Below are 26,215 nucleotides of genomic sequence, written 5' to 3'. Positions count from 1 at the left end.
TGCTAAGTCGATGAGATGAATAAGTCTGAATGTGCCGTCTTGTATTTTCGCTTGTCCATTGTCACCAATTGCGCTTTATTATAGTTCAAAATTTTAACGTCCGTTAGGGAGTTTATGATTGTGGCACAAATAATTAGAAGTCCGAAATACGCCTATAAGGCGTTTTTATCGAGCACTACTAGCTTTATGCTTGAGGAATTTTTGGACACGCGTCCATCTTCCCCTCTCAAAAGCGATGTCAGAGGTTTCGCTAACTTGGCGTAATCTCTGATAAAGCGTCGATAATAGTCTGATAGACCAAGAAAAGCCCTCAAGTCCTTTAGTGTTTTTGGACATGGAAATTCTTGAATTGCTTTTACTTTAGTGGGATTAGTTTTTATGCCTGTTTGTGATACAATGAAAGCTGTCTTCTCAATGTCGGATTCCTTCAGGGGAATCTGATAGAAGCCACTCTTTAAATCAAGAACAGAAAAATGTGTGGTTTCCCATTTGCGAGATCACCTCGTTGATTTCCGGGATTGGGTATTTATCGGCTATTGTTAGGGTGTTTAATTTCCTATAATCAATTACGAATCTGTATTTTTTTTTGTCCAGACGCGTCTAACTTCTTAGGTACAACCCACACGGGCGAGTTGTAGGGTGAACGGGATGGCCTAATAATTCCATCTTTTAATAGATTTTCTATTTCTTGTTTCACAAAGTCTCTCATTGCTAGGGGGTAAGGATAATATTTGGTGTATACTGGGGTGTCTGAAGAGGTTCTAATTTCCCCTACTACAGTAGTGGTGTAGGTGAGTTTCTCATCTGGTTCGGTTGTTTGTGAGACGGTCAATATGTCGTTTTTGCGTTTCTGTCATGTGGTCGGTCCTTACTCAATTTTGTTAACCGATGGTGAAGGTTGTTGTTTAATTTTTATTTTTATGCCATTGCCAAATGTGAGGGAGTCGTCGTGGATGTTTATGGTGGCACGAAGCTCTTTAAGACTATCGTTTCCAATTATGCCGTAAAAGGATTTTAGGGTGGGGAGCAAAAAGAATTTTAAATTCGTGTCCTTTCTGCCAAATTGATTAATAACTGTGTGGTGGGTAATTTGTATCTGTCCGGCTATGGAATTAGCAAAAAATGGTTGGTCATTGGGAATTCGTTTTGACACGAGGCAGGGTTGAATGTAATTTTTGCTCGAACCGGTATCGATGAGCATTTTCAGAATTTTTCCGTTCTTCGTTCTGCACTTTACATACGGCAGCGAAGAACGGTTCATTCTAAAAAATGAATATCGATATGGTCTTGAACGTCTTATGAAGGATTTTGTTCAGCGTATTCCTGAACTGATTGTCCACCTTCTTTGGCAATTTCTGCTTCATACTCTTCCGCTGTTGGATACCAATCCTGTTGATCTTGCGGATATTGGTCTTGTTGGTCCTGTAAATAGTATTGGTCTTCTTGAGTACCTGCCTCAATGTGGAAGTTCCTCTGTTGCTTCAGAGGCACTTGTTGGGAAAAGTTGGATGGTCTTTTCCCGGCCTGGTTATTAAGTGGTGGCCTATTCATGTAGTTGACCGCTTTTGAATGCAAGGAGCGGTCGACATCCATTGGCTCTGGACGTGGAAGTTGCGGCTTAGCGGGGGGTTGAGCCGGAGGCCTATAATTTGGCGAATTACGGTAATTAAGAGTAGGTTGTGGGCGTTGGTGAGCCATAAAATTATGTGGAGGCACGTATGGTCTTGGAATGTACGACAGTTGTGGGTAGAATTCGTTACTTAGTTTTCTTGGTGGAAGAGGTGGCCGCAGATCTTGGGTTTTCTTAACTTGGCCATTATTATTCAGCGCGTAGTTTGAGCGGAAGTTTTGGTTCTCCAGTTTTAAACATAAGTGGAGAGCCTGAGGAAGATCTACCGGTTCTCTCATGCCAAGAAGTCTCGGCAAGTCACCGTTTAGTCCTCGAATAAAGGTGTCGAGGGCCTTGTCCCGGTAGGTCCGTGTAAGCAAATGCAGGGATTCTGCACCTACTTCCATACATCCGAGTTTGTTGAGAATAAGTGACAGGTGTGAGTACACCTTTTGGTGAAATTCTTGAATAGTGAGGTTGCCCTGCACTAATGCGGTCATCTGGTACTCTAGAGTTCCCAAATCTCGTTTATCTGCGTAGTGGAGGGTAAAGCAACTCGAAATAGCCTTCCAATCCAGCGATGTATTATAAGATTCGAGGGCAATATCGGCGTTGCCCACGATTTTATTTCGTATAACATTAAGGATGCCATAATATTTTGGCGTTTCTTTTTGTGGCTCGTAGATCTGTAATATTCTATCTACGCCTTTTTTCCAGGAGTTAAACTCTCCCGGATTGCCTGAGAATTCCCGTAGGCATCTCACAACGTCCGGAATTTTGTCTAGTTCCGTTATATTGTTCGCTAGGGTCGAGTATGGTCACGTCCGTAATATTTGTAAAATTTGAGTTGGGGTTGAGGGCGGCTTGCACTAGGTTTCGTACATATTATATTTATATATATTGGTCACCACGCCAGTTATTATATTCGTTAGTTGTTCCATATTAATTCCGTTAGGGTTATGGGTAACTGGTTGGGAAGGGGCTGTGGTAGTCGTATTTAGCAATGGGGGTCGGACGAGTTTATTAGAATTTGCCATAACTAATTTTTATTTATTTTATTAATGTGTCCTTATCCTCTGGAGGGTCCCTTTGGTGGTGAATCGCAGAGTTGGACTGTTGTTATTAGCTGGAGGGTCCCCTCGAAGGTGGTGAATCGCAGCTTTAGATTTTTATCAGTTATTGGCTGTACAAGCCTTAGTTATTTTTCGTTTGTAGTTTAAAGTTCTCTGGAGGGTCCCTTTGGTGGTGAATCGCAGATTTTTTTTTTTATAAGCTGGAGGGTCCCCCCGAAGGTGGTGAATCGCAGATTTTTTTTTTTTATAAGCTGGAGGGTCCCCCGAAGGTGGTGAATTGCAGCTTTCGATTTGTATCAGTTATTGGCAGTACAAGCCCGATATTATTTAGATATTATTTAGGGTAAGTAAACTTCAACAAAGTTTTAATCTGAAATGAATTGATTGCAGTTCAAAAATTTTCTCCTTTTCCTTTTTCACTTCTCACTCTTATATTATAAAATTTTCTTTGAATATTTTCATGTGTAGATTGCGAGAAAAAAAATGCTTCAAATATCTTGTTAAATTTCTCTTTAAAATTTACTTAAATTATTTTCGTTTGCAAAAGTTTATGATTTTATTAATTTTCTTTTTTCAAATTCCTTAAAATTTTTTTCCAATACTTAATTACTAATCAACTTGTTTTAAATCTTACTTCCTAGCACCTCCTGGCGACGGGGTAGATGTCCTTTTCGCTGCTCTACTCGAGTACCCTCGATGCGCACGAATGAAAGTGTGCGTTACTATCCTACCGGATTCCAACGCTGATATGTGGTTTGGCACCAGTTAAGTTGCTTGTCCTCCTAACGGTCCTTCGGCTGTTGTTGACAGGCCTTGTCCGTTTATTTTCACGTTTTTTCCGCACGGCAACACTCGAATTTTACCGCGACGCGGTGGCACTCGGCTGTCCTTACAGGCGACTTTTGCCAATAACGTACTTCAACCGAGACGCGAACTTAAACTGGTCCCTGCTCGGGCGCCAGTTAAGTTATTTTATTAAATAACGCATTTTTAAAAAAGTGTGGGGACTCGCGTCCCCACGTCTTTATTAATTGAGTCTAAACTTAGAACTAACTACAATTGGTTTCTTAACATTAAATTAAACCTACTATCGGCCATCAGTCACGCTGCACTTGCATATGCACTATTTCCGAATATTGCCCAATCGTTGTTGTGCCAATTATTATTGCTGATCGAATAACAAATTGGTTAATGCGGTGTCAGCAATTGTGCGGATGCGCGTGTGGAGTTTCTGACCGTTGGTAGAAGTCAATTCTGCAGAGCTGTTGTAAACTGTTGCGTTAACTCATATCCAACTTCGTGAGTAGGTACCTGGTACTCACACCTTTTTTAAGAACTTTCATTTCTATCGTGTATGGTGTTACACACGCATTTTTTTTTTACTAGTTTGTTGAACTTTTATGCTTTTCGTTATTGTTTTAACAAATATATTTTTATATATATACAATTAGTTTTTAATTGTGGTTTTTTTCATTTTAAATTTTCGTGAATGGTAGTTTTTTCTTATTTTTTAAAACATTTTTTTTACACTTATCGTGCAATTTTAATTTAAAATTTTCGCGTATGTAGTTCGCTGTCGACTGCACCAATAATAAAAGACAATCGTTACTTCACGAAGGTAACTCTATTGAATGAATAATGAGTTTTTAGATTCAGGTTAAGTGAGCTTAAAACTTCAATACCAAATGAGTGAATAATAACAATCAGATTATTTGTTGTTATTGTAACTATGAACACTTAAAACTATAATACGACGAAAGTAAATAGTAAGAAGAGTGTTTGTTATTATTGTAATGAGAGAGCTTAAACTAGAAAACGATGTGATTGGGTAAAAACAAGATGAGTGTTTGTTATTATTGTAAAGAAAGAGCCTAAACTAGAAAAGTAATACAAAGAAGGGAAAAGATGAGAGAAAGTAAATAGAGCAACTACAGGAGTTATTGGTAGTAGTAGCATTAGTATTTATTTAAAATAAAAAATAAAAACGCGTTTTAAGTATACATCTTTTTTTCTTCTTATGCATTTCTCTTATAAAACATATATTTCTTTGCACATTTCGCAGTTTATAACAAATCACTGTTAACTATGAAGAAGTAATAATATAAATCAAAATGAAACTTTTTATTACTATCGCTTTGTATCTCTCATCTCGCCATTTAACATTCATAATAAAAAAACTCTTTCTGTGAACGCCGAAGTTGTTGGAATAGAGAGTAGAAATGAAGTAACTTTAAGTAAGTTTGGTTATTCATTATCATTATTTTGGCATTTTAATTTTAAGGAATATTGAATTTAGTATTGTTATTTCAGTGTAAAGGTCAACCATTTATTTACAAATTTTTTCTTGAAAATTACTGAAACATATTTATAACTGAAGAAATATAGTATTTTTGCATACTATATTTTTTCCAACAGTATAGAGTACGCTGACGAAAAAAATAGTACAATACTATATATCATAGTACGGTTGTCAACCCTAGGACTAGCATATTCAAACTAAAATAAAATAATTCAAAGTACTTTCTTGTAACATCATGAGCCAGAATTTCCTGTCATTGGCTGTAGATAACAGTCCAGAGTTTCTACAATTTAACTAGAGTTGTTAAAAATCTATTTATATCGAATTCCCCGCAAATTTCTGCCGATTTCCCGCAAGTTGGAGAGCGAGGTTAAACATTTTTGTTACCAATGCAAAATAAACCCAGTTAGTGAATTTAAAAATATCCGTCTATATTCAGGAAATAAAAGTAATTATATGTTAAGCAACTGGATTTTTTTCCAGATATTCACATAGTATATCCCGCAGTTTAAAAGCTTGCTGCGTCGCGTTGTTTGAGCACAACTTCCTTGATTTTTGTAAAGGAGTGATTTCGTCACGCCAACCACCTGGAATAACATTATCACCTTCGTAACGATCCACATACCCAAGAGGGCAATAGCTGTTATCATGCGTGCGTGCGAAGTTATGAAGAAGCACGGTAGCTTTAAAAACGTGTATCATATTTTGTGGCGACAATGTTAAAGGATTTGTTAAAATTTTCCATCGAGCGCCCAAAAGTCCAAGGCTATTCTCTATTACTTGGCGTGCTCGTTCCAATCGCGAGTTGAAAGCTTCACGACATTGTGACAAAGATTTTCCTAAAAAGGATAAAAATAAATGGTTAAAAAAGTAATATCAAGACATTTTGAAGAATATTGGAGGGCCGTATTCTAGACTACCTGTTAAAAATAACTGGTGCTTTCACTGCTTGTCGCTAACATGCTTGTAACAAGCAATAGATAAAAAGTCGATACAGCAGGCCAGTGCACTATGGATTTTTGGTTTTTTTTTGGCATCTATTAAAAAAAAGTTAACCTGTATTTCAGCTTAAAACAAAAAGTGGTTCCACTTAATCACGTATATCTTACGAGCCAATTTAACGACCTTAATATGAAATACGGCAAATGAAAGCTAATAGAATTCTCCAATAAACCTTATATCTTTGTTTAAAGTACAAAACCGCGTATCAACAAAATGCAAAACCGCGTATGTGAGGTTGCATAAATTACTTCCTAGAGAGTAAAAACACTAATGTTTCAAAATGGTTGTCTTTTTTATAAAGTAATCACATTTCTAACTAGTATATTTTAGGACGAATGGATAAGGATTGAGTCAAGTGCTTGTGTGAGCAAATCCAATTTTTGGCAGCAAATGTCAGTTACGCGGTTTTGCAGAATAACGATACGCGGTTTTGTACTTTAAACGACGATACACATCACTTTCCGTTAGGAATTATAGTTTCTGATAAATTAATTAATCATTCCAGTTTTTATTTATTTTTTAATGAATAAATGAAAAAAAAATTCAAACTTTAACAGAAGAAAAATTTGAAAAATAGCAGGTTCTGTGCCAAATTTTTGCATCTGTGCTATAACCTGCTCTGTTATAAAAAAAAAATCAAGTTACTACTGAAGAAAATGGATGGATAAATAAAAAAAATAATAGTGGTCAAATGAAAATACGTAAAGATTTTTTGTATGAAATTTGAGCAGAAAAGCGATTACTCAGGTGTACGTGGCATTTGAGTAACTTTCTTTCCTGCTCATTTTTCGTACAAAAAATCTTTTCCTTTTTTCATTTGACCACTATTACTTCTTTATTTATCCATCGATCTTCTTGTAGTAACTTGATTTTTTTTTGGAACAGAACAGGTTTTATCACAGATGCAAACATTTGGCACAGAACCTGTTATTTTTTAAATTTTTCTTCTGTTAAAGTTTGATTTTTTCCACATTTTCATTAAAAAATAAAAAAAAAACTGGAATGATTAATTAATTTGTCAGCAACTATAAGTCCTATCGGAAAGTCATCTAAACATGGTTAATTTTATTAGCTTTCATTTGCCATATTTCATATTGAGATTGTTAAATTGGTGCGTAATATTACGTTCTCATTGAGCCATTAACTCGAGTTTAACGTTTTGAGTTTATGAACAACTGTCAAGCGTTCACATTGGGGTGTTTAAGAAACTCAGAGTTGAGTTTGACATTTTTTTGTTTACTTTTTCTTATTCTCATTTAGTCTGTTCCCGTACTACAGGAGTTAACCGACACACACATAAGTCTAGAATACCAACCGTTTAGCTATAAAAAAAAAAAAACAAGAAATAAGGATCGATAGAACTTTTTACGCTAATTTCAACCATACCAAAATTATTTCGTGCAAATAAAAACCAAAGCCAATAAAAGAGGTTAAAGTTCAACTTAACTATTTCTTATGTGTTTAATATCTCGGAAACTAGTTAACCGATTAAAACATTATTGATGCTAGTTTCAACATAATTTAAATGCCTTTTATGCAAGGTATATACTATAACCAGTTTTAGAACTAATTTTATATAAACTACATTTAAAAATACATATTTTTATTTTATTTTGTTTTTTAGTATTTCTCGACTAAAAATATAAAAAGGCATATAAATTATATACACACATGAAAGAAAAATTAATTATCTTTATTTTGACGTCATTAGTTTTTTAATAGGTTATGTTGTTCAGAAGATATTAATATTAAAAAAAATCAGAAAATTTAACTTTAACCATTGATATCTTTTTTATATTTTAATTTCGCCAGGTAATTTTAGTAGGCTTGAAATCAGCACAAAGAGTTCTGTCGAGCCACATTTTTGGTTTTTGCATCGCTAGATTGTTGATATTCTAGACTTACGTGCACAGAACGACTTCGGACTAATTCTGATTAAATCCTGCAGTACGGGAACAGACTAATTGTCGGCAAGTTGGTTGCAAGTTTGGATTATCAAAGACACAAACCGAATCGGGTCAAAAAAAGGGTTGCATTCGCATAAACTCCAAATAAAAGTGGTATTTAAGGAGAGTTTAACGAAATTTTTTGTATGGTAAACTCCGAGTTTAAGAGTAGAGTTAAGGCTTAAACTCCAAAATGGCCCATAAACACGAGTTAGTGGCTCAATGTGAATGCCTTATAAGATATACGTTAAGTGGAACAAATTTGTGTTTTAAGCTGAATAACGGTAAATTGAAAATATCTCGAAAACTTATCCATAAAATAAAAAATTAACTAAATTTTCGGAATCAGCGAGCAATTCCACATAGCAATTGGATAGTGGCATCCACTGAACATTTTTTGCTGTAAACCAGTGTTATATAAAAAATTAATCGGTAAAATTTTTTACGGTTACACTGATTGAGCGGTACGCTTTCAAAGTCAGCGATTATGCACGTGGTAACTTTGTGTATAATTTGGTGAAATACATTGCAAAAGTTTGATTGCTCACGTTATCCAAATAAAACGTAGAATATAACTTTAAATGATGCAGTCATAGTTCAGGTATGTAAAATTATAGTTTCGTAATATTTTTGTCAATTTTATGTGGCTTTTGTCTTTGTGTAGCGTGTTTTATTGAAGTGGATTCTTTAAATTAATCTTAACAATTATCGCTGTGTTTCGTAGAATAGAGCTTCTAAGGCGCACAGAGGTGCACAGGCTTTTAAATGCAGTTACTAGCTAAAGAGAGTGGTTTGTACAAATTTGCTCCTTTTCGAAAGAAATGGCTTTTCCAGAGGTTTGTACGTACGGAAATGCAGAGCTACTGGACATCTTTGGTAGAATGAATTTTTAAATTTTTATACCCGAGCGCACTTGTGCACACGGGTTTATAACTTTGTTCACATAAGGGTTGTTTGTAACAACCAAAACGAATCGAGATAGATATAAGCCAATGTATACGATAACTCGAGCAAGAATTTAGTATCTCAACGAAATTTGGTAGGTAGGTTGCTCCTTAGGTTAGGTTAGTTTTGAAAATGGGTGAAATCGGAGTGTAGCCACGCCCACTTTCCATATAACGGTATTTTCGAAAAATGCAAAAACTGCGATATTTCAGTAGATAAATATTAGGCTCAAATGGTATGTGAAGTAGAATTTTGGTACAAAGCATTATGAAATGTTTGGAAAACGGGCGTGACCCCGCCTGCTTATGATGAAATTCTGCATCTCAGTAGCCCCTTCACTACCCCTTACCAAACTCGGTAAGAGCCTTGCTTAGGGCCCAAATAAAAAATTGTGAGGATCCAAATCCAGGGGCTTTGGAGTCCCCACAACTTTATTTATTTTTTTATGAAATATTGCTATGTATATATATATAGCAATAATATATATATATATTAGACTGCATCACTCCCCATACAAAAAAATTGGTACTATTTTTCCATTGGAATTATAAAACCTATTATATTTTAAGACGTCCATCAAAATATTTCGGAAAAAAATTGAGATTTAAGAGAGCTGGACCGATTTGAAATTACCTCCAAAAATGGAAAAATCCCCTCAAATGACAAAACGCTTTAAGCTTAAATAAGCTCACTTAAATCTTAAAATTTTTCCAAAATATTTTGGTGGACGTCTTAAAATATAATGAATTTTGTAATCTTGGCGGAAAAACCGCAACATTTTTTGTTGATGCAGTCTAATATATATATATGTATATATATATAAATATCTGTTGCCTAAAATAGGCATGTAATTAAACTGAAGTATTTGAAGTATTTGAATCGAATTAGTTAAATCGAATTGTATTACATTTACTTATATAAATTGCATTGTATTACATTTACTTATATAAATTGAATTGTATTGAATTTACATATACTTGTTGAACTGTATAAACCATACACCACTATATTCAGTATTCAATTGTTGCTATTAACATTAGTAGTTAAGCATTGTTATTGTAGAATAACAGTCTGCCTGCGCGCAGAAGAGTATAATAGCGAGGAAATATATTGTGCAGTCGCTAGTAGGCAGGCATACTTGTCGGTGGGCACACACTACTGGCAAACGAAGCGCACCTGGGAGTTTCCACCTCATTTGCGTTTAGTCTTATATTCGGCGGAGGTTACCACTCCCGCCGACGGGTAAGATTAGTGGAGGGATATTCAATTAAACTGCCTTTAAAAAAGAGTAAATGGATTGAAGGCGAAGATATATTATTTTGAAGAAAGGAATAGGAATTTCCATTTCAGGAACCCTGGACGGACTTAGCTTACCCCGGCACTACAAAAGTTCGTCACAAATGGCGCCCGAGCAAGGACTTTCAAGAAGTCAACGAGAAAACAACGAGTAGGTAACGAGAAATAAGCGAGAAGTCAACGAGAAAACCACAAGATAGCAAACAGTATATTAGCAAGAAGACAACGAGGGTACGAAGAAGAAAATTTGCAGCAATGGTGAAAGTGACGTGGGTGTACTACCTCAACCTACTGACATACGCCACCGAGTTCGGCCTCGAGAGTTCTGGAACAGTGGACGAGCTTCGTAAGCCTCTCGACCTTTATCCAGACGGATAGTGACAACGAAGGACTCAAGGATCGCTTCACTGAATTGGCCCTTCGGCATGCACGGCCGACCATTTCGGAAACATCTAAGGGGACCAGCGAACTACCCCTACCAGGTAACAGTGTACCGCCACCTCCAGGTACTGCAAGTGAAGACGAAAATACATATGGAGCGACCAGGCTCCGTGAAGATAGACCACCACCGATGCACGTTGTACCCCCGCCACTATCATGTGCTACCACTATGGACCGAGTACGAAAATGGGGTTTCCGGTACGACGGCGGTAAGGATCCCCTGAGTTTTATTGAACGAGTCGAGGAACTTGCGGACGGCTAAGAAATCGATCGTAACTCCATCCAACGAGCGCTGCCAGAGTTGCTGACAGACAAGGCGCTGGTGTGGTTCCGGAATAATAACATACTGGCAGGAATGGGACTCCTTCAATAAGGACTTCCTAAAGTTCTTCCTAAGCTCTCGGTATTTCGAGCACTTGGACGATGAGATTAGGCAGCGCGTCCAACGACCCGGTGAGAAGTTTAAAGACTACGTGCTGGCGCTACAGCGGCTTATGCGAGACGCTGACTACACCGCCGAATAGAAGTTGAGCCGCATATACAGAAATGAAATTCCCGCAGAGAATATCAGTGGTACGTCAAGCGGAGCGAGTTCGGTAGTCTCGAAGAGTTGGTAAGTCTGGCTGAAGACTTCGAGAACATCGCCCCCGAGAGAGAACAACTGAGACCAACAGCGAAATCATTCGTACCCCGGCATCATGAGGAACGTTACCAACACATGCGCGCGGAGGAGAGAGATGAGGAATCAGAGAAGAGAGATGCCCCACAGAAATCCGGGATGTTAAACTCCTCACCCAGAACATTACAAGGATACATGGGCCCCCGAACAGCATGTAGACGGTGCGGTGTAAGCGGTGTAAGTGGACACTTCGCACATGGCTGCCGTAGTACACAGATCGATTTTGCTAGAGATGTGGTCGATGCGGCAAACGCACGCGTGATTGCTGCCGGTTATCCCTAGGGAAACGGCATGAGGCCCTATAGGTATCGAGGGGTGGGGTATCCATCAACATAACCTCGAGCTCAGTAAACGCATTCAAACAGACGAATGGCCGAATCTTGGCCGCCGTGACCGTGCATAGGGAAGAGGTAACAGCTGCAATCGACACAGGGGCTACAAGGAGCTTCGTAAGCGATACGATGGCGAGAACGCTGAAGGAGGAGAGGAGAATCATAGTCGATGCGGTATATGCAGAGGTAAAGTTAGGCGACCAGGTGCACCAGAGTGAGCTGCTAGTCTTACCAGGGTTGGCCGACAGAGTAGTGATAGGAACGGACTACTTGGCGAAGTCTAACCTGGAGTTAAGGTGTGGAGAGCAATCATTAACGTTGCAAACGGACGATTTAGGGCCAGGAGCAGTCACGTACAACTATGATCGAAGAAGAACACGAAGACCCCGCGTAAGCGGTCAGGACCGAACCAACAGCCCCATCAGTAGACAACGCAATAAATCCCTCGGTGAGTGAGTTCCTTAAGCGTGAATTGCAGGTGTTCGAGGAGATGTTGGGAGTATCAAATATTGCGACGCACAAGATAGTGATGAAACATTAACATTATGAGATTAACAAGGAGATTGATTAACTCATAGAAAAGGGCTCCATTGAACCATCGCATAGCCCGCACAGAGCTCCCATAGTTCTGGCAAGGAAGAAAAACGGCAAATGACGACTCTGCGTCGACTATCGTCAGCTCAATGCTCGGTGCGTGCCAGATGCCTACCCGGGGCCGCGCATCCAACATATCTTGGATCGGTTAAGAAGCGCCAGTTTCATCAACAGCCTAGACCTAAAGAATTGATATTGGCAAGTCCCCATGTAGGATAACAGCAAGCAATACACCGCGTTCACCGTACACGGACGCGGACTATTCCAGTGGAAGGTAATGCCGTTTGGTCTGCACTCGCCCCCACCGACCTTCCAGAGAGCACTCGACCGCGTCATCGGACCAAAGTTAGAGCCACACGCGTTGGCTTATTTAGACAATATCATTGTCATGAGTACCACACTGGAAGTGTTCCAGTGGCGAAGGCGAGCCAACCTCAAGATCAACCCAAAGTGCGAGTTCTTTAAGCAGAGTCGTCAACGAGGAGGATATCCACACGGACCCAGACAAGATCGCGAGAAAAACTACTCTCCGACTGAGAAAGAATGCCTGGCTATAGTTTGGGCAATAAGAAATATGAGGCTTTACCTAGAAGGGTACACCTTTACGGTAGTCACCGACCATCTGGCGTTGAAATGGCTAAACGCGATAGAGAGTCCATCAGGTCGAATTGCGAGGTGGGCACTGGAGCTCCAACAATATTTTTTGATGTGCAGTACCGAAAAGGGAAGCTAAACGTGGTGGCGGACGCGCTCTCGCGGCAACCACAGGAGAAGCGAGGATAGTGAACAAGATAATGGCGACTGTAAATTATCTCACGGCTAAAAGGCGGAGGTGAGAAAAGACCCCGAGAAGTTTCCTCACTACGTGGTGGAAGAAGGTAGGCTTTACAGGCGAATATCGACACAGATGGACGATGAAGATGCGACCCCCTGGAAGCTGTACGTGCCGACATCGCAGAGAAGCAGAGTCCTTAGGGAAATCCACGATATACCAAGTGCGGGCATATGGGTATCCGGAAATCAATTGCGCGGGCGATGACCCGTTACTACTGGCCCCGCATGCTCAGAGACGTAAGAAAGTACGTGCGGCAATGCCATACATGTCAGATATACAAGCCCAGTCAACAGCAGGCTGCCGGTACGATGCTCACGCAGATTTCGATATGTGCCGATTTTGTGGGACCATTCCCGCGTTCAAGACACGGCAACACGATGGTCATAGTTTTCCTCGACCGATTTTCGAAGTGGGTGGAGATTTTGGAAATCCGAAAAGCGACGACGGAAAACCTCATCCGAGCATTTACGGACCGAATCTTGGCCCGGTTTGGCGTCCCAAAGATATTAATAACGGACGATGGAGCGCAGTTCACCAGTGGACGGTTTAAGAAGTTCTTACAGGAGCCCGGCGTAAGGCACCAGCTAACTGCGCCGTACACACCGCAAGAGAACCCGACAGAGGGAGCAAACAGAAACGTTTAGATAATGATAGCGCAATTCCCGGTAAGGAGCAACGTGGTTGGGACGATTTGCTGCCAGAATTCACACTGGCATTAAATATGAGTGTGTGTGAATCTACGGGTTTCAGCCCGGCATACGTGGTCCAAGGCAGAGATCCAAGATTTCCGAACGTTCTCTTTGATGAACAAACATTCGGTACCGGCCAGAAGGTGGTGAATCCAAAGGAAAAGTCGGCAAAAATTAAGGAAATATTCGAAGCGGGCTTAATCAGCAACGAGCAGCCACCGAAAGGAAAGACGAGAAGAGCGCATGTATGTGAGCTAAACATTTACCATGGAGCCGAAACCACAAACAAATAATAACATTAAACAGTGGAAATGTCCCGCAATTTTCGTCGAAAATTAAAGGAAAACGTCGGGATAACGTTTTTGGGGAAAAGCATAGTTCACCGCGCAATGGGAACTAATATAAATACCGGTCCGCGACTCGCAAGAAACAAAAACGCGAATTCCGGAGAAAATGGGTGCACGCGAAGAGCTACATCGCGGAAAATATCACAGATGGTTCCTTGCGAGTACGCCTCAAGCGATTGCCGCAGGAGGAAATTCAGCGCCATACGGAGATACAGACAGCGACGGTGCAGAACGACGTGGCGGCGACAGAGGAACCTCGTCAGCCACCCATGAAGCTCCGCATTTGCGACGGCGCAGAAAATGAACGCACGCTTGATGACCGCAGCGACGCTGGCTGCAAGGCGCAATAACTACATCGCCGGGTACATGGGAGAATCGATCCGGAGTTGACCCTTTGCAAGCGGCCCTAGTCGACGATACTGAAGCGCATTTGCAGCAGCCACAGCAGCGACGAGGTCGGCGGTCTTTTCGGCGCGACATCGAGGGCAACAACTACAGGGCGAGAATCTCGCGTACAGGCACGGTGACAGTGAGTCTCATTGCGGTAAGTGAGGGGAGAGTGTGAGGACCCAAATCCAGGGGCTTTGGAGTCCCCACAACGTTATTTATTTTTTTTATGAAATATTTTTATATGTATATAGAATAGGCATGTAATTAAACGGAATTATTTGAAGTATTTGAATCGAATTAGTTAAATTGAATTGTATTACATTTACTAGTATAAATTGAATTGTATTGAATTCACATATACTTGTTGAATTCTATAAACCATACACCACTAAATTCAGTATTCAGTTGTTGCTATTAACATTAGTAGTTAAGCATTGTTATTGTAGAATAACAGTCTGCCTGCGCGCAGAGTATAAAAGCGAGGAAATATTTTGTGCCGTCGCTAGTAGGCAGGCATACTTGTCGGCGGGCACACACTATTGGCAAACGAAGCGCACCTGGGAGTTGCCACCTCATTTGCGTTTAGTCTTATATTCGGCGGAGGTTACCACTCCCACCGACGGGTAAGGTTAGTGGAGGGATATTCACTTCCACTGCCTTTAAGCGTCCTGATGGGAATTCCTAATTAAGTGATTTAGTAATAAAAGAGTAAATGGATTGAAGGCGAAGATTTATTATTTTGAAGAAAGGAATAGGAATTTCCATTTCAGGAACCCTGGACGGACTTAGCTTACCCCGGCACCACAAAAGGTCGTCACAAAATCTGATGAAAATCTTTGAAATCAGGCAGTAACCACGCCCACCTCCCTATAACGGTAATTTACAGAAACGCGAAAAATTTGATATTTCAATACTTCAGGACGGCAATTTACTCCAACAATCTCTGAACAATTAATAACACTAAACGTCTAGGAATTGGGCGTGATACCGCCCACTTTATGACTATAAAGGTGTATCTGGGTAACCGCTTTATAGATTTTTTCCAAACTTGGTTGAATTTTTTCATTAAGTCTAACTCAGCATATTATCGAAAACGTTTGAAATCAGGAAAAGAAAGATGAAACGACGATATTTGGTAACTGCGCTTGATTCGTTCGCCCGAATCTATATTTCTTTACTTTTTTAAGTTAACATAAGTAAATTTGGCAAAAATCGATCAAATCATTTAAATGTAACTGTTTCAAATTCGTTATTTAAAGTTAAAATTCTTTATTGTAATAATTTGCGGTACAATCTTCACGTTAACTCATAGAGTATGTAATATGAAATGTCTGATGAGTTTACAAGTAAAGCAATGATTTGGAGTACACTAACAGGATTGGCAAGGTCGACCATACGACGAAATTGTTTCCTCAAACCGCCCACCGTCTGCTACGTTGAAGTGTTTGGAGCTCAGTCGTCCACGTTCATTTCGCTTCTTTCTTCCGCATCTATCGGTAGTACGGAGATTTTAGAAATACAGCTGCGTCCACGCCAGCGTGCGTATCAATTACACGACCTAACACCCAATGCTTTGGAGGCAGCCGCTCATCACGAATCAACACGAGTTGTCCAACCTTCACATTCGGTTTGGAGTCGCGCCAATTGTTTCGAGCTTGTAATTGGTGCAAGTATTCACAGGACCATCTTCGCCAAAAGTCTTGCTGTACTTGCTTTAATAGCTTTCATCGCTTCAGCAGTCCAACCTTTTCATCGAGAATATTTGGTTACGCAATCGCCGTCAAGGCTCGACCAACCAAAAAATGGCCTGGGGTTAATGCAGTTACGTCCTGAGGGTCATCACTTATCGCCGCCAGTGGTCGTGAGTTCAAACACGCCTCCACTTGTTTTAAAATGGTATAAAATTCCTGCTTTTTGCTTTGCTTCATACTTTTAACCCCGGCCTTCCACAAGCCACCAAAGTTAGGTGCACCGGGGTATGAAATGCCAATTTATGCCGACTTTTGCACTGTAAGCGACCGCTCCCTGCAGCCGCAGTTTGAATGCACGTAACTCCTCCTTCATCAATGAATTTGCTCCCACAAATGTAGTTCCTTGATCACTGTAGATATCGGAACATAGTCCTCGTACCGACACAAATCGAGTCAACGCGGCCAAAAAAGTTTCTTTCGTCAGGTCACTAGCCAGTTCCAGATGGATTGCTCGCGTAGCAAAACAAACGGAAAGCGCCACATATCCTTTGTAGCAACGATGGCCTCGCCCTTTTGTGGTTTTTACGTTGAATGTCCCCGAAAAATCGACGCCAGTGTGCATAAAAGGAGAGGTGACATTGCACCGACCAAAAGGCAACTCACCCATCTGAGGGCTACATGTTTGTCGAAAGCACCGCATGCAATTGTTGATAATACGTCTTACGGACGTTCGGCCGTCAATTATCCAAAATTGTGTCCGAACATAGTGAAGTGTAGCCTGCGTACCACCATGCAACGTACGTTGATGAGCCTCTCCGATGATCAAAGTGGTCAAGTGATTATCCTTAGGTAGGATCGCCGGATATCGATCAGAAAATGGGATCCGCGCATTTGCGAGGTGTCCACCGACCCGTAGAATACCACTAGAATCGAGTACAGGGTGTAGCTTCCAGAGAGTACTCCTTCTGTTGACCGTGCTTTGTGTTGCCATAGTTACTACATCTCGCTTAAATACAATATTTTGAACAAATTTTAGCCAAAACATTGGAGCAGATACTCGCTCAGGCTATAAACCCATCGGTTCTGTTTCATGCTGCTTACCTCGCCCTGCTAATACAAATCGTTGACTCCAGGCCGTAACAGCAAGAAGTTTGTCCAACGATGAGTAATTTTCTAAAATAAACCAGTCAATTTGAACGGTTTGCGCAACGGAAATTTGCACGGACTTGTATTCCATGATTGTAACGGGATTCTTAAGCGCTGGTTGTGGCCAATTTGTTTCGGGACGTAACAGCCATTCTGGTCCACTCCACCATAGTGGGTGACGCATGAGTTGTTGTATAGTCGAACCCCGCGAGGCGCAGTCTGCTGGGTTATCTGACGTTCGTACATATCTCTAGTTGCTAACAGCAGTCAAGGCTTGAATTACTCGATTCGAGACAAATTCCTTCAGTGCCCCAGGATCGGACCGTATCCACCATATTGTTGTAGTGGAATCCGACCAAAAGTAAGTAGTTGCAGAGTCTAGATTTAGCGCAGTTTTTACCTTATTACATAATCGTGCAGCTAATACAGCAGCACAAAGCTCAAGCCGTGGAATCGTGACTTCTTTCAGGGGCGCAACCCTTGTTTTGGACATTAGCAACTGAATACTCACCGATCCTTTCGCCGCGAATGTATGAAATTCGTACGAATCCACTTCCTTTGTTATGTGGATCCAACGAGGAACTTGTATCTTTGCCACCAATTTAAGCTCGCTTCGAAACGCTAACCACGTCGCTTTTAGGTCGTCTGGTAGAGTCTCGTTCCACTGTAGTCCGCTGAGCCAGAGTTTTTGAATGAAGATTTTGCCTCGGATGATGATGGGGGCTAAAAATCCAAGTGGATCTAATAGCCTAGCAGCATCAGACAACAATTGTCGCTTAGTGAAAATAGTAACTGTATAATCAATCTTTACCGAATAAGTCAGACAATCGGATTTAGTGGCCCATACTAAGCCCAATGTGTTGGCATGGTCATTAACTTGAAATTCATGTGATGCTTTTTATTCAAGATAAGTTGGCTCGATCGTTTGGATAGTTTCAGTCGAATTAGAATTCCACTAACGTAACGTGAATCCTCCTGCTTGCAGTAACGTTTGGAGTTCATCCCGGCGCTTGTCAATACGTCATCAACGTAAAATTCATGAAGTAGTATCTTAGCGGCGTCCGGAAAATTGTCTTGCTCATCTGCCTCTAACGTGTGCAATACCTTGATCGCCAGATAAGGTGCGCAGTCAGTGCCATATGTAACTGTGTTTAAGCGATAATGTGACAGGTTCTCCTGACCAGCTGGACTCCACACAATACGTTGTAGATCTGCGCCTCGTTCATCTACCAAGATTTGGCGGTACATCTTGGTGATGTCCTCTGTTAATGCAACCCGATATCGCCACCAGTTCAGCACAACCGCGGTTAGGTCATTTTGTAATTTGGGACCAGGATATAAACAATCATTTAACGATTTACCTGCGCTGCATCTTTTTGACGCATTGAACACGACGCGCAATTTCGTTGTTGAGCTGGAAGCCTTCCAAACTCCATGATGCGGCAGATAACATACCAGTGATGTGCAACTGGTGTCATTATTGATGAGTTGCATATGTCGTTGCAATATATAATTATGTAGAAAATCTGTATACGTGGTTCGCATTGTTGCATTTCGAGATAGCCTCCTTTGCAAGTGTTCGTGCAAAACTACCGCGTCACGTTGTGTAGGGATGAGTTGCTTCAAGTCTTCGTCACGTTTAACAGGCAGGCGAACAATGTAACGCCCGTCCTTCCTTCGGCGTATGGTGTTTTGACAATACTCTTCGACGTAGCGCTCGTCTTCAGTATAACAAGCCACTGTGTTCAGCTCTTCTATCTCCCAGAAGCGGCGGAGAGTCCGATCAATATCAATTTGAGCATTGTGACACTCAACCGTATGCTTAGGTGCGACTAGTGCATGTTCGTGGTAACCTCCAAACACAACCCAACCCAACTTAACAATACTTTGGCGTAAATTTCAGCATTAAGAATCATGTCGATGGATTGAGGAATGGTGAGCTTTAAATCTGCTAAATCCAGGTCGCTAAAATGTTGCAGCTCTCTGGCTCCGATTCTTAACGTAGGAGTTATGTTGCCTACCCGAGGTAGTACGAGTGCTGTGCATGGCATGTTGAAGTTATTTTTGAGAGAATGTAAGGTGAAACTTACCAGACCTTTTGCAGTGGCGACTCTGCTGCCGTTAGCTCCATTTATAGATACTTTAATATTCGATTTGGGCAAATTTAGTAAATTGACTGCATACTCACTTACAAATGCTGCCTCCGTTCCACTGTCGAGTAATGCCCGACGTACCGTTGTATGTCCACGTTCGGACCGCACTTCAACCTTTGTACCTAGTACTACCTGTGGAAGAGAGCATTTATGTTTTGTCTGAGTTACATGGTGTGCAGAGACAGGCCTTGTGTTTCCGGTAGCCGGGTTTAAAATAAAGTAATCATGCAACATGCTGTGATGCTTGGCGTTACAAGTGTAACAACGCCTCTCAGAAGGACAATGAGCTTGCTGATGGCCACCCCGTAGGCAGTTTATGCATAACTTTTGCTTCAGTATATGGTGATATCGCTCGTGAGGCAATTGTTTTCGCCAGTCCTCACAAAACAAGCACTACATATTCTTGTCATCACTTTTTTGGAAATGCTACCATTTGGTAAAGCATTCACCACTAGCAAAAGTATCGTAACGGCTTTCATTATTCCGTCCATGATATATTAAAGCCACGAAAAAATTCTCGCGGTCAATTTTATATATTTTTTTTATTTTTAGGAAACGATACTTTAATTTCCCAATCAGTGTTGCCATTTTAGCCGTTCTCCGGCTAGATTTAGCCGGTTGCGATAGCAAACAGCTGGAGAAAATCCGATTTAGCCGGCAGCCGATTTGTTAGCCTTTTTGCAAAAAAAAAAAGTTAGCCGTTTTTAGTCGATTTCGCTATTTGCCGTATTTTATTAAAATTTAAATATATGTACATATAGTTTCCATTTTAACATATTTTTTGGCGACCTAAAATCCATTAGAAACTGCTAGCCTTATGTCGGAGAAAAATTTCATGTCGGACTGTGTTAAGTATATAAAATTGAAAGAATTTTCTCCAATACGAAAAGTCTTAAAATACTGGGCCGATTTCAATAATTTTGATTTTATGTGAATATAGTACAGTAACCCAAATATGAACTTTCGAATATATAGTCATCAAAATACAATTAAATAGTAGAATTGTTAAAAACTTAAAAAGCGACCGGCTTGTTCGATATAAATTAATCTGTCATATCCAGAGCTTCGCCCGAAAAAAAATTCACCCGAAAATTTGTCATCCGCCCATAGTAAATTGGAAACCAAAAGTGAAAAGTGTACCGGTTCCGGGAAAATAAAACTCATGATAAGGCTGAATGGCGTTTTCTTTTTTCGAAATAATGTTGGTCTGTTTTCTTCAGCCCTTTCACAGCTTCACGTGTTCATTTCTCAAAATATTGCCCTCCGACTAAGCAAAATACCTTACACTTCTTACCGGACGAAAAGTAACCTAGTGCAAATGTTACAATGTAAGGCAAAGTCTGTACAAATATATATTTTCAAAGCAATTTTTTCTGTTCGCAAAGCTCGAGATCGGCTATACCGACTCTTTTTAAATTTCGGTTATAGGTTCTGGATGAGCTTCTCATTATCTTAGGCAAAAACAAGTTTAAATACTTTCCTAAAAATGGAACTACAGGACGTTAAAAATCCTATGAATCTAACACACATGCCCACATAACAGCGCTGAGAGCGCTCTCTGCTGTTAATTCGTACGGAATACAGCGCAAAGCAAGGGATATGTATACATATACATACGAGCTAATGCTAACGTTAATATTTGCGTTGCGGGTTAGGGAACGCAACTAATGTTGATTCTTATGTAAAAAAAAAACAAATATGTATGTACAGCTCATGGGGAAATAATGTAGGCAATTATGTATGTAGAGTCGTTTATGTTGCCACAAGGAGCACCTAACTTTGCTGTTAGCACTTACATTTGTATATGCATACTTATATACATACATACATATGTATATAACAGGGTTGTTGCGAATGTTCGCATTCGCAACCGCGGAGCTTCCGCATTCATTTTAACAATCGCATTCGCTTTCGCATTCGCAAAAATCAATGCGGATCTTTTGCGAATGCAAATATTGAAAAGACCGAAAATTACAGTATTTTTTTTCCCAGTTTAACTTCGCCAAATATTTTTTATTCCGAAACAAAAGTATTTTCCGTATAATAAAAAACCGCTTATGCAAATTAAACAAGTTTGGTATCAAATGAAATAGGACTTAAATAGCTTTAAAACTGAAATGCCTAAACGAGGAAAGCCACATATTGAAAAATATTTCAATAAAAAATGTTAATTTATTACCATAGAACAAACCTTTGGTCAGGTGTGCATATGAATCTCTTTAGTATTAAGTTATGAAAAAAATATAAATAGAGATGGTAACCTTCGTCCTTTATTTCTGTTTAATAGCTATTTCAGTCCTCTTTCATATGATACCAAATTTGTTTAATTTGGATAAGCCGTTTGCTTATTATCCGGAAAGGACATTTATTTCGGAATAAAAAAATCATATATGTAATACTTCTATATTGGCAGTAAGCTAGCTTCTCAATGTGTAAGCATTTCGAAATCAAATCGAGCCAGTCTAGTACCGTTTTAGTCAATGTATTGTGTACGTGAGTGCCGGTTTTGGGTGTGTGTTGTGTTTATTTATAAACGTACCCCTGCAAGAACAGTGACTATCATTTGACAAATCATTTGAGTAGCAAGACTGATAGAGATTTCTGTCACTGGCTACCTACAAGTTTCTATCAAACTCTAAAGGGCAGTGTGAAAAATCTGATGGAAACTTTTGTGGACGTGGATGCTTCATCTCCTTCTAACATATACGTTCTGGCATATTGCTAGACTGCTTACTCCCCTTACTCGGCCTTCAAATTTTAATCATCAGTGATGTAAATCTTCCACAATTATGAGTGATCAACCTTGATAGAAATATAAGTCAGTAATGTGCAATCAAATTTGATGTAATAACCGAACAATCATGACACATCAAGTCTGTCATCTTTTCATATCATCGTTGATTACTCACAGTTGATGTAAAAATTCGTCTAGTCTGATCTCTCTCCCACGATATAGAAATCTATCATTAATGACACATGTAATACTTGTTTTTTCTTTTATTTTCATAAAATCTTATGAACTAATTATTGATGGTAAAAAATTAGAAGCTAAGTACATTACATCAAATTAGAAGCTAAATACATTACCCTAAGCATAGTACATTAAACATTAACAAAGGAAATGTGGCCAAAAATTAAGCAAAATAAGGCGTTTCTATTATTTTTGCCACCAACGTACATATGTACGTACTTAAATCTAATATCCTAATATTATACATTACATTGAGCTCAATTGCCTTCCTGATTTATTTTCGAACTCAACAGGACATTTCTTTTTAAATGCATCTAAGTGGATTGAAATAGATTATCAAAACATTTTTATTGTTAAAAGATATGTACATATGTATACGGTAGTGGCCACATAATTAGGGATAATATTTATTTAACGTTTTGACCATTTATTTAAGAACTCGCGTCGATTTTTGAGAATTTTTGACAAAGTATGTTAAAAAGGTTTATATATAGGTATATAGTTATAAATAAATAACGAAAAAATGAATGGTCAGCACTTGTTGTGTCCCTAATATGTGTACATATTACCTCGTAGGATTGTGTCAACCAGTACAAGTTTGTTTAGTGGTTTTCTCTCCCATCTGCCGTCACAGTTAAGCTGCAGCAACGCCTCGTCCGAAAATGAATGTTTAATACCGCTGGCTACGTCCTCAGACACAGCTTTTATTTTTGATATATGTAATTGACCTTTGAAAAATTTATGTACAGCAATAAGAACGTGAAATATGTATTCCATAATATAATTCATTATCATGGCTTGTGCATACTCTGGATCTTTTAATTTTGTTTCTATTAAATCCACAGCGCAATAGGACTGCAGTGGTAGAGAACTGGCGATGCAATTTTTTAATATTGGATTCGTAAATCCGTTTTTCTTGCTCATGGCGGTATTAAAAGCTCTTTTATTCATTTTAAATGAAATATTTTATAAAACATATCTTTATTTTTCCACAGCACTTTAAGTTTTGAGCATCTTTTCGTTTTGCGTCTTTCTTTTTTTCTGTTGATGTGCGCATTTGAACTTCTTCAGTACCTAGTACTTTATAATACGGTTTTATTTATTACATTTATATTTACTTACTTTTGCTATGAATAATGATAAAATTTATATTAAACTAATTAAGTTCAAAATTATATCCAAGTACTTCAGTACTCGACATTATTTGGCAGGTACAACTACTTTTGTTGAGCACAAAATGCAGCCCTAGTGAATCTTGTGGTTACTATGGCAACCAACTACCGTTACTTCTNTGGAAACCAAAAGTGAAAAGTGTACCGGTTCCGGGAAAATAAAACTCATGATAAGGCTGAATGGCGTTTTCTTTTTTCGAAATAATGTTGGTCTGTTTTCTTCAGCCCTTTCACAGCTTCACGTGTTCATTTCTCAAAATATTGCCCTCCGACTAAGCAAAATACCTTACACTTCTTACCGGACGAAAAGTAACCTAGTGCAAATGTTACAATGTAAGGCAAAGTCTGTACAAATATATATTTTCAAAGCAATTTTTTCTGTTCGCAAAGCTCGAGATCGGCTATACCGACTCTTTTTAAATTTCGGTTATAGGTTCTGGATGAGCTTCTCATTATCTTAGGCAAAAACAAGTTTAAATACTTTCCTAAAAATGGAACTACAGGACGTTAAAAATCCTATGAATCTAACACACATGCCCACATAACAGCGCTGAGAGCGCTCTCTGCTGTTAATTCGTACGGAATACAGCGCAAAGCAAGGGATATGTATACATATACATACGAGCTAATGCTAACGTTAATATTTGCGTTGCGGGTTAGGGAACGCAACTAATGTTGATTCTTATGTAAAAAAAAAACAAATATGTATGTACAGCTCATGGGGAAATAATGTAGGCAATTATGTATGTAGAGTCGTTTATGTTGCCACAAGGAGCACCTAACTTTGCTGTTAGCACTTACATTTGTATATGCATACTTATATACATACATACATATGTATATAACAGGGTTGTTGCGAATGTTCGCATTCGCAACCGCGGAGCTTCCGCATTCATTTTAACAATCGCATTCGCTTTCGCATTCGCAAAAATCAATGCGGATCTTTTGCGAATGCAAATATTGAAAAGACCGAAAATTACAGTATTTTTTTTCCCAGTTTAACTTCGCCAAATATTTTTTATTCCGAAACAAAAGTATTTTCCGTATAATAAAAAACCGCTTATGCAAATTAAACAAGTTTGGTATCAAATGAAATAGGACTTAAATAGCTTTAAAACTGAAATGCCTAAACGAGGAAAGCCACATATTGAAAAATATTTCAATAAAAAATGTTAATTTATTACCATAGAACAAACCTTTGGTCAGGTGTGCATATGAATCTCTTTAGTATTAAGTTATGAAAAAAATATAAATAGAGATGGTAACCTTCGTCCTTTATTTCTGTTTAATAGCTATTTCAGTCCTCTTTCATATGATACCAAATTTGTTTAATTTGGATAAGCCGTTTGCTTATTATCCGGAAAGGACATTTATTTCGGAATAAAAAAATCATATATGTAATACTTCTATATTGGCAGTAAGCTAGCTTCTCAATGTGTAAGCATTTCGAAATCAAATCGAGCCAGTCTAGTACCGTTTTAGTCAATGTATTGTGTACGTGAGTGCCGGTTTTGGGTGTGTGTTGTGTTTATTTATAAACGTACCCCTGCAAGAACAGTGACTATCATTTGACAAATCATTTGAGTAGCAAGACTGATAGAGATTTCTGTCACTGGCTACCTACAAGTTTCTATCAAACTCTAAAGGGCAGTGTGAAAAATCTGATGGAAACTTTTGTGGACGTGGATGCTTCATCTCCTTCTAACATATACGTTCTGGCATATTGCTAGACTGCTTACTCCCCTTACTCGGCCTTCAAATTTTAATCATCAGTGATGTAAATCTTCCACAATTATGAGTGATCAACCTTGATAGAAATATAAGTCAGTAATGTGCAATCAAATTTGATGTAATAACCGAACAATCATGACACATCAAGTCTGTCATCTTTTCATATCATCGTTGATTACTCACAGTTGATGTAAAAATTCGTCTAGTCTGATCTCTCTCCCACGATATAGAAATCTATCATTAATGACACATGTAATACTTGTTTTTTCTTTTATTTTCATAAAATCTTATGAACTAATTATTGATGGTAAAAAATTAGAAGCTAAGTACATTACATCAAATTAGAAGCTAAATACATTACCCTAAGCATAGTACATTAAACATTAACAAAGGAAATGTGGCCAAAAATTAAGCAAAATAAGGCGTTTCTATTATTTTTGCCACCAACGTACATATGTACGTACTTAAATCTAATATCCTAATATTATACATTACATTGAGCTCAATTGCCTTCCTGATTTATTTTCGAACTCAACAGGACATTTCTTTTTAAATGCATCTAAGTGGATTGAAATAGATTATCAAAACATTTTTATTGTTAAAAGATATGTACATATGTATACGGTAGTGGCCACATAATTAGGGATAATATTTATTTAACGTTTTGACCATTTATTTAAGAACTCGCGTCGATTTTTGAGAATTTTTGACAAAGTATGTTAAAAAGGTTTATATATAGGTATATAGTTATAAATAAATAACGAAAAAATGAATGGTCAGCACTTGTTGTGTCCCTAATATGTGTACATATTACCTCGTAGGATTGTGTCAACCAGTACAAGTTTGTTTAGTGGTTTTCTCTCCCATCTGCCGT

The 26,215-nt window shown here is 38.9% G+C and overlaps 1 protein-coding gene across 1 annotated transcript in view; it reads right to left on the bottom strand.

Annotated features, from left to right (window-relative positions):
* Window positions 1-5,391: 5,391 nt before the first annotated feature.
* Window positions 5,392-26,215, bottom strand: part of LOC108362877 (uncharacterized) — a 70,171-nt gene continuing 49,347 nt past the window's right edge. Inside the window, exon 3 of the mRNA XM_017616030.1 lies at window positions 5,392-5,820. Coding sequence (XP_017471519.1) covers window positions 5,441-5,820 — 380 coding nt within the window. The 3' untranslated portion in view covers window positions 5,392-5,440. The remainder of the gene's footprint in view (window positions 5,821-26,215) is intronic.

The sequence above is a fragment of the Rhagoletis zephyria genome, unplaced genomic scaffold (genome assembly GCF_001687245.7).
Source record: "Rhagoletis zephyria isolate East Lansing unplaced genomic scaffold, Rhagoletis_zephyria_1.1 Rzeph_scaffold_01132, whole genome shotgun sequence".
NCBI lineage: Eukaryota > Metazoa > Arthropoda > Insecta > Diptera > Tephritidae > Rhagoletis > Rhagoletis zephyria.
Note: the sequence above shows the minus strand (reverse complement) of the source record. Positions and strands in the feature narration are given on the sequence as shown.